This window comes from Chrysochloris asiatica, unplaced genomic scaffold (genome assembly GCF_000296735.1).
Source record: "Chrysochloris asiatica unplaced genomic scaffold, ChrAsi1.0 scaffold00034, whole genome shotgun sequence".
NCBI lineage: Eukaryota > Metazoa > Chordata > Mammalia > Afrosoricida > Chrysochloridae > Chrysochloris > Chrysochloris asiatica.
In genome coordinates this window covers 16046406-16055738 of record NW_006408552.1, presented here as the reverse complement: position 1 = coordinate 16055738, position 9333 = coordinate 16046406, and the positions used below count along the sequence as shown (strand labels likewise).

The window sequence follows — 9333 nt, the reverse complement described above, 5'->3', positions numbered from 1 at the left end:
ATTTCCCTGTGTACTGTGCCCTATTTCCCAATGCTTGAGCTTTGGATTAACCACCCCCAGCCATAACAGCGTATATATACACTGGGACCTGCATCACAAATGGGGCATGTTCACTGCCCTCACATGCTGTGAGGCCCAGCACCTACCTAAGCATTTCCATTTTCCCAGGTCGGGGCCATTGGTGACGAGGAAGAGTGGGTCATCCTGTATGAGGAGGAGAATGAACCTGATGCCCAGATGCTGGAGATCCCAAACCTCACACCCTACACTCAGTACAGGTGAGCATGGTAGGCCACCAGCTACTGCAGGAAGAAGCCCGCTTCCTTCCAGCAGGGGGCCCTAGTTTGCTGTAAAGGAATCCCACCATATATATGGAAATGAGATGTCTTCAAGTCACAATTACAGTCAGACCTTAAAGAGCAGGTAAGACACACAGTTGAATATAATTTCAGGTGACAGCATGCCCTAATGTTAGATTAGGGAAGCGCTATCCATAAATACTAGAAAGCAAAACACCCTATAGGAAGGGCTCGCTAGTATATGACGCTAAATAACCAGGAACCACTGGCAGCTGCAGACATGATCGCTTCCTTTACAAAACTCCATAACTGCTGTGGTTGTTGACACGCTGTGTGCAAACCAAGTCCTCTGATGACCACTCTGCTTCCCCCTAGCTTCACGAAGCACCGATCATTAGTAGCCACACATTTAACATGCCTTTCAACTTTTGGCTTCTCGATCCTGAAACTTACCCTTCAGCTAATCCTCGACCTTAACCCAGGATAGGGTGGCATGTTCAAGGAGTGGTTAGATGTGTTATAACTTCCTGTAAATGTTGGCAGACGTAGAATTTCCAGTTATCAGTAAATGCTGAGCTGGGTAATGTCATCATTCTGCCATGTGGGATACGTTTTGGAGGATTAGGAGAAGAAAAGGGCATCAGAATCACTAATTCAGGGAATTAAAAATGAATTAGCATCTTGATCATGGACATTCATTCTCCACAATACCAAAGTTAGAGGTTAAAAAAGAAAAACAAATGAACACAAGAGATGCTGTTTAGCTGCTATCATTCCAGCATCCTTCCTGAAAAGGTTAGAGCAGGCGGGTCAAGATAGGATGCACTCAGTTTTGAAAAAATACTGTTAGTAGGAAATGAATTGGGCTTCCAGACTTTCCATGTGAAATTAACCGAAGCAATATAATTATTGTGATTCAATTCACTCTCTGAAACTGTGATTAAAGACCAGCTTTTCCTCCCATCTTAAATTCATCTAAATTTAGGAACCTTCTGGAATAAATATATGTGTGTGCTCAGGATTCTTTTCCTGTGTATAAAATCAATTCAAACAATTATACACAAATTAAGACGAGACAGGGTTGAGAGATTTGCATATAGCCATAAAAGATATCTAACTTCACCTTGATTTTATAAAGAATCTGAGACATCTTAGATTTACCCTGAGGGGATGGGAAGGAATTGATCTCAGTCATTAAATAGAAACTTGGCCTTTAAAAGTCGTTAGTTAGAACAAGGAGCCCTGGTGGTGCAGTGGGTTAAATGTTGGTCATTCTATGCCCTCAGCAGGAAGAAAGATGAGACTGTTTCTGTAAAAATTTCCAGTCTTGGAAAGCCATAGGAACAGTTTCACTCTGTCCTAAGACTGCAGAGCCGTTTGAACTGCAAGGTCGGCAGTTCAAGCTCACCAGCCTGCTCCTTGGAAACCCTAGACAGGGTCGCTATGGGTCGGAATCGACTTGATGGCACTTAATAACAACAACATAAGGTCACTATGAGGCGGAATCTATGATTTGGGGTTTGTTTGCTTAAACAGTTTGCTACTTTGATTCCATACATACATCTGGTTTCTGTCTAATTCTCTACTTTATTTGGGAATCTACCATTTTGGAGCAGCAAGAGACTTAACCATTCTTTGCAGGTTCATGTATATAATTTGTATAGGAAAAGGGCACTCTAGAGCAAAGGCCTTTATGGCTCAGCGGGATACACACTTATGCCCTCTGTTTAGAAAGATCCCTGTCTTTCTCTCTGTCAGTGTTTCCCCAGCACCCTTACCTTCTCAGAATAACATTCTCCCCTGGTTTTACATCTAGATTTCGGATGAGGCAGGTGAACATCGTTGGCCCGAGCCCTTTTAGCCAATCGTCCAGGGTCATCCAGACCCTACAGGCCCCTCCTGATGTGGCTCCAACCAGCATCACCGTCCGCACAGCGAGCGAGACCAGTCTGTGGCTGCGCTGGGTGGTAAGGCCTGTGGCCAGGAGGGGGGACCACCAGGGACGCGGTCCAGAGCAGTCAGGGCTTGTAGAATGAATCAAGAGCTTAGCAGTCTCAGCTAGTGCCAACTAATCCCATCATTAAACCCCAATATTCCATTTCACAGTAGGTGTGAGAGTGCAGACCAGGCCAGACGATCGTATTAGTTTGCATTACAAGCTGTCTTACTGAAACATAGGAATGTTCTTGGGGGAAGAAGGCCTACGATACTACAGTAAGAACTTAAGCTGGGTCAACAGAGAACCCATACTCATTATCAACAAGACAGCCTGGCTGATAGTTAATCAATACACTGCCCACAAAAGTAAGCCAAGGACGTATTTAAAGAAATTATGCCTGGCTGGAGTTAAGGACAGGGTTTCGTTTAATTATCAGAAGAAAAGTGCCAGGGAAAAGTGGAACAGGAGTCTCTGAGGATGTCCCCCAGTAAAACACTTCCCTGGGTACCCATTGCCAAAGTCAGCTCACCGTAAATCCCATCCTTCCTTCCAGCCCCTGCCCGACTCCCAGTATAACGGGAACCCCGAGTCAGTGGGCTACAGGGTCAAGTACTGGCGTGCAGACCTGCAGACTCAGGTGCTGACTCAAGTCATTAGTGACCGGCTGGAGCGGGAGCTCACCATCGAGGAACTGGAGGAGTGGACGGAATACGAGCTGCAGATGCAAGTGTTCAACGCCATTGGGGCTGGACCGTGGAGTGAGGTGGTGCGAGGACGCACACGGGAATCAGGTGAGCAGATGCCTGTCTGGCCGGGGTCACAAGACTCGGCTCTGTTGATGTCTTTTCAGAGATGAGAGCCAGTTTCTCTAAATCCCTAAACTCAGGCATCCACCAACTCATCTCACGTGTGTCCATGTTGGCATCCGGGGTCATTTTTGCTGATGTCAAGTCTGCCTGACTGCGTGCTAATCCCACCACACATAACCCACAGAACGCCTGCCCGCTCTTGCCTCACCTGCAGATCGGACCCCATTGACCCATAAGGTTTTCATTGGCTGCATTTGGGAAGTAGGTCTCCACTGCTGTCATCCAGCTGAGAGGAGAACTGCCCCATAGGGTCTCCGAGGCTGTAAATCTTTATGGGATCAGACTGCCTCATCTTTCTCCTGTGGAGCAGCAGGTGGGTTTGAACCAACCTTGTGATGAGCAGCCCAGCATTTAATCCACTGCACTACCAGGGCTCCTTAGGGATCTCAGCAAAATTAATTATTATATTTTTAAATGTTGAAAACTACTGCCTTGAGTAGATGGTGTTAAAATGTGATGGTGGTGGTTATGTGCCATGGCGTCGGTTCCCACTCATAGCAACCCTTCATAGGATTTTTGAGGCTATAAATCCTTAAGGGAGCAGAAAGCCTTATCTTTCTCCCATGGAATGCAGGTAGTTTCAAACTGCTGACCTTGAGGTTAGCAGCCTGACTCAAGATCGCTACACTGCCAGAGCTCCTTTGTTAAAATATAGAGGGGCATGAATGGGAGATTTATGGAAGAATGAGAGAGGGAAGGTTGAATGCAGGCAAAAGGAGGGCAGAGGAAGCGGTTGACATAGGATATGGGCAGGGTAAGCATTGGCCTTAGAGGAAATAGGCCTAAAGGGAGGTCTGGTGAATTCCACCAGGTGCACACTGACCTGCCTACTCCTATACCAGAACCCTAAAGGACTAGAATCCCTTCAGGGCTATGAAGAACTGGGGGTCCAGTGCCTAGAGACCCCAGCAGAACCTAGGAGCTGGAAACTGGTGAGAGAGGTATAGGAGGGATCCCCAGCAGAGACCCTGCTGAACTGCTCAGTCTGTGCCGGCCCCTTGGCTTTTCCTACTATTACTCATTTTACCCATGTGGCACTATGGGTTAGGTTGCTAAGCCACAGGTTGGCAGTTCAAACCCACCAGTCGGTAGTTCAAACCCACCAAGTCACTTCCATGAGAGAAAGATGCGGCAGTCTGCTCATGTAAATATTTAAAGTCTTGGAAACCCTATATAGGGATTGCTATGGGTTAGAATCGACGCAACGACAGTGAGTTTTGTTTTGGGTTTTAATGTGCTCCATCAGAGCTCCGGTGGTGTTGTGAGGTAGGCACTAAAGGTCAGGAGTTGAAATCTACAGGAGAAAGATGAGGTTTTCGCCTCCCGTAAAGATTTACAGTCTCAGAAACCCTACAAGGGTTGTTGAATCAAACTGACTTGACACACAACAGCAACAATAAAGGGCCCTGGTAGTGCAGTGAGTTAAGTGGTAGGCTGTGAATCGAAAGGTTGGTAGTTCAAACCCACCAGCCACTTCCAGGAAGGAAAATGAGGCAGTCTGCTCCTGTAAAGCCTCGGTAATCCTACGGGAATTCCTACCCTGCCCTCTAGGTCAGAATCATCTTGGTGGGGGGGGGGGGGGGGTTTGGTTTGGGGCAGATGTGTAGGACAGACACACAATGGCAGGTGATACGGAAGGAGCAAGGGAGCACTGAGCAGAAAAGCTCCCTTTTGCACCCTTTTCTCTCTCGCCCCCCAGTTCTTACCAAGGACACAAAATAGGCTTGGTCTTGGTGTCAGCATGATCAGAGCACGAGGCTTGTCTTTACTTTCCTCCACTGCCAGCCAGACTCCAAGCTGGTCAAAGAGCATGGGCAACATTCTTCCTCCAAAAGTTCTGCCATACATTTGTGACAGTTTCTTCCTAATCTTTCCCCATTATACGAGGAGCGAGAGAAAGAGAAATCTGAGAGGGCTTCCAAACGTTCCTGGGAAAATTCCATTTGCTACCGGCTCCATTTTCCCACGACTGTTTTGAAGCCCCTTCCTAGAGACAGAGACAGAGGTAGGGAGACAGATTGTTGTTGCTATTGGGGGCCGTTGAGTTGATTTGGACTCATGGTGACCTTGTGTGACGAGTACAACCGAACAGTCCAAGAGGGTTTCCGAGGCTGCCACCTCTGCAGAAGCAGATTGCCAGAACTTTTCTCCCACGGAGCTACTGGGTAGGTTTGAACCACCGATCATTCAGGTAACAGCTGAGTACTTACCCACTGGTAGATGGTCAGATGGCACCAGGAAGCCATCAGGTGAACAGTGCAAACATTTAATGGACTAGTGAGGCCACTGAGCACTAGCTACTGGGACCGGCTCCAAGCTGCAAAGCAGGCAAATACTTACAGGGGGTTTGTCCACAGCAGTCAGAGTTGGCTGCTATGTCTGTGAACTTCCTCTCGGCTGTAGATACTATGTTAGTTGTAAGAAACCAAGACACACATACCAGTATGTCCTGATGGTGTGAGGTTACATGGCTTATTGAAAAACTCTGTCTTCAATCTCTTCAGTCCTTCTGGCAGCGATGAGAACTCGAGGTATCCTAAGAGACAAAGCCGATCGTTTCTGGTGAGAAGCAGTCTAAGAAAATGTAGAACTCTTCGGGAATGGCCAGCCAGAAGGTTTTGGATGAAATGTATTTTCTAGAAATTCTAAATGTGTTCATACACTCATAAAGTGGAAGGGCAATTCCCAGAGGGCAGAGGCACGAGGAGCTAAAACCCAGGGCAGCAAGTGCGGCTGCCCTGGGTAGGGAGGAGGTAGCTGGTCCATCCTGGTAGTTTCCAGAAGCGGGAGCCAAAGCCCAAGCCTGGACGGGAGATGTAGCTTCGGGTGTCTATAAGGCAGTGATTTGGAACAGAGACCCCAGATAAAGACAAAAATCTGGAAGGCTGGTTTGTTGCTGCCCTCACATGAATTCTGACTCACATCGACCCCATGTGTGCAGACTAGAACCTCTCCGCAGGGTAAAAAGGCTGTCCTTTTTGAAAACAGATTGCCAGACTTTTCTTCTGAGGCACCTATGGTAGTGATGGTGGTAGTGTGCCGTGGAGTTGGTTCTGACTCATAGTGACCCTACATAGGGTTTCTGAGGCTGTAAATTTTTAAAGGAACAGAAAGTGTCATCTTTCCCCACAGAATGACTGGTAGTTTTGGACTGCTGACCTTGAGGTTAGCAGCCTGACTTGTAAGCTCGTTAAGGGTGATTTTTAAGGCTGTATTCTCTTTGAAAGGACAAACTAAGATAAGCAGCCCACCAGCTTAGGGAGATGAAGACAGTTTAGCTGGGTCTACCTGGATTCCCAATGTACAATAAAAAGGGCTTCCAGTCCCATGCCTGGCTCAGGTTTGGGTTCTGAAATGAAATTCATGTAAACGATGACTCCAGATGGAAACAGAACAGGTAAGAGAAATCAAATAGGCAAATTGGGCCGTATCAGAGCTGCAAACTTTTGAGCTTCAAAGGATGCCATCAAGAACATAAAAAAACAGCTCCCAAAATGGGAGGAAATATTTTCTAATTGTCTGTCTGGTAAGAGACTTATATGTGGAATGTATAATGAACCCTGCTTGTATAATTGATTATGCATTGGGCTGCTAGCATAAGTTCAGCAGTTCAAATCCACCCCGTCACTCCATGGGAAAAGATGAGGCTTTCTGCTCCTGTAAAGATTTATAGCCTTGGAAGCCCTATACAGGGTTGCTATGAGTTGGAAATGACTCACTGGTACACTACCACCACTGTACAGAATATACAAAGATCTCTTACAATTCAGCAACAAAAAGAGAAGCAATCCAATTTAAAAATGGCCAAAAGTCTTGGCTTGGCATTTCTCCATCAGAGAAGCAGAAATGGTCAGTGTAAAGCGGCTCAACACCAGTATTCTTCGGGGGGAGCCAAACAAAACTTCAAAGAGTCAATTACTGATAATGTGCATGTTATACAGGTTTTGCGAATTGTGCAACCCCCTCACAAACTGGTTTCCTGTATGTACTGGGTATATTATATGCTTGCACATTATTCTTGTGGGTGAGGTGCTGTAGGATAAGCACTGGACTGCTAACTGCAAGGTTGGAGGTTCAAACCTACCAGCAGCTCCTCAGGAACCCTAGACAGGGTCCTGCTCCATCCTCACAATTGCCATTATATTGCAGCCCACTTTTGCAACCACCATGTCAATCCATGTTGTTGGGGGTCTTCCCCTTGTTTGCTGACCTTCCACTGTACTAAGTATGATGTCCTTTTCCAGAGGCTGGTCTCTCCTGATACCATGTCCAAAGTATGTGAGATTGGTTTCTCCATTATTGCTTCTGAGAAGTATTCATGTTATCCTTCTGCTAAGACAGATTTGTTTGTTAGAAGAAGGTACTTTTAAGTATTCTTCGCCAACATCGTAATTCAGGTGCATTAATTCTTCTCTAGTCTTCCTTATTCATTGTCCAGCTTTCACATGCATGAGTTAATGGAAAATACCATGACTTGCATCAGGTGCACTTTAGTCCTCAAACTGACATATTTGCTCTTGAACACTTTAAAGAGGTCTTGTGCAGCAGATATGCTAAATGAAATACATCATCTGATTTTTTTGGACTACTGCTTCCATGAGTGTTGATTGTGGAATCAAACAAAACGAAGTCTTTGACAACTTCATTCTTTTCTCTATTTATCATGATGGTGAGGATTTTTGCTTTCTCTGTATTGAGTTGTAATGCATAGTGAAGACTGTGGTCTTTGATCTTCATCAGCAAGTGCTTCAAGTCTTTGCTTTCAGGTAAGCAAGGCTGTATCATCTAGCTACATGCCACAGGTGTTAATGAGCCTTACTCTAGTCCTGATACCATGTTCTTCTTCATATAGTCCAGCTTCTTAGATTATTTGCTCAGATTGAATAAATAGGGTGAAAGGATACAAAAGTGATGAACATCTTTCCTGATTTTAAACCACTCAGCATCCCTTTGTTCTATTCAATTGACTGCCTCTTGACCTATGTTCAGGTTTTGCATGAGTCCAATTAAGTGTTCTAGAATTCTGTTGCATTGCAATGCATAGTTTGTGAAGATCTACAAAGTGGAATGCTTTTCCATGGTCACTAAAATGCAATGAGCCTTTCCTGCTGGTGGCGACTGAGGCAGAGTCAGGTAGGAAAGGCTCCATGGAGGAGGGACTGAAAACCCAGAGAAGCTGCTTTCACAGACCAGCCCCAGAGCTCTGGATCTAGTATAGAGTGTGGGGTGTTAGTTTCCCACACACGCCAGTGAAAAAATCATTGTATAAAGGAAAATACTACGATTTAGGAATCGAATCGCTCTAGGCGTGGGACTCCCTCTGCAGCCCCCACCAGGTAAAGTTCAGAGTGCAGGGCTACAGCAGTGGCACAGGGAACTGGTGCTAAAAGCGGTACAGTGTCATTTGCAAAAGGAGGTGCGGGGGGATTTTACACATTTTTTCCTCCTCTTCCCTGTCGTGCCTTCTTTGCCCAGCCTGGATGCCTTCAGGCAGGTGGGTGTGCACCCCCAGAAAAGGGGTCCAGCATTGAGCCCACAGTTTCTCCACAGCACAGAGAGAAAGAGACCTATAGAACCTAAGGGCAAATTCTTTGGCAGCTGCTAATGACATCAGCCTCTGGGTCGCAGCCCTAAAATTAACTTGTGTGGGACCCTTTACTCTGGCATATCCAGCAAGAAAAAAACAGGCCTGTGAGGCCTGAAAGACAACCATATGAACAATTTGTAAAACCCCAACATAGAAGGAGGCAGCAATCTTGAGAATTACGCTGTGCACACGCAGATACCTAACTGACCTTCAGAGACAAAATAGTAGACAGGCTTTCTCCCATTAACTACTCAATATGTATCTATGCACCTCTACAGTGGTGACTAGAGTAGGGGCCTGAACAAGCGCACACCCCCACCCACTGCTAGTAGCCTCTACGGTGCATACACATTCCCTGTGTAGCAAGGTGACTGGCCAGTCAGCCACACTTTTCATTTTAAAGTGAAGGTTTTTGTCTCTGCTTTTATATTGCTTCTGTTTTTGGTCCTTTTGTTCACACAATTTTCCTTGAAGTGAAAGCTTTTTCTCCCTACGTTACCCAAGAAGAGACAGCAATCATGGCCATATATCCAAGCTACAAGCATACCCCATAATATTCCACCATTGGGAATGAGCCAATAACAGCTGCTAAGCATTACATGCGAAAAAGGAAGTCTATCTCCTGATCATATCCACCAG

At 45.9% G+C, this 9333-nt stretch overlaps 1 protein-coding gene across 1 annotated transcript in view; it reads left to right on the top strand.

Moving 5' to 3' along the window:
• Window positions 1-9333, top strand: part of SDK1 (sidekick cell adhesion molecule 1) — a 774959-nt gene that overhangs the window by 618478 nt on the left and 147148 nt on the right. The window contains exons 23-25 of the mRNA XM_006859873.1: window positions 169-278; window positions 2116-2266; window positions 2792-3029. Of these exons, the coding sequence (XP_006859935.1) occupies window positions 169-278; window positions 2116-2266; window positions 2792-3029 (499 nt within the window). The remainder of the gene's footprint in view (window positions 1-168; window positions 279-2115; window positions 2267-2791; window positions 3030-9333) is intronic.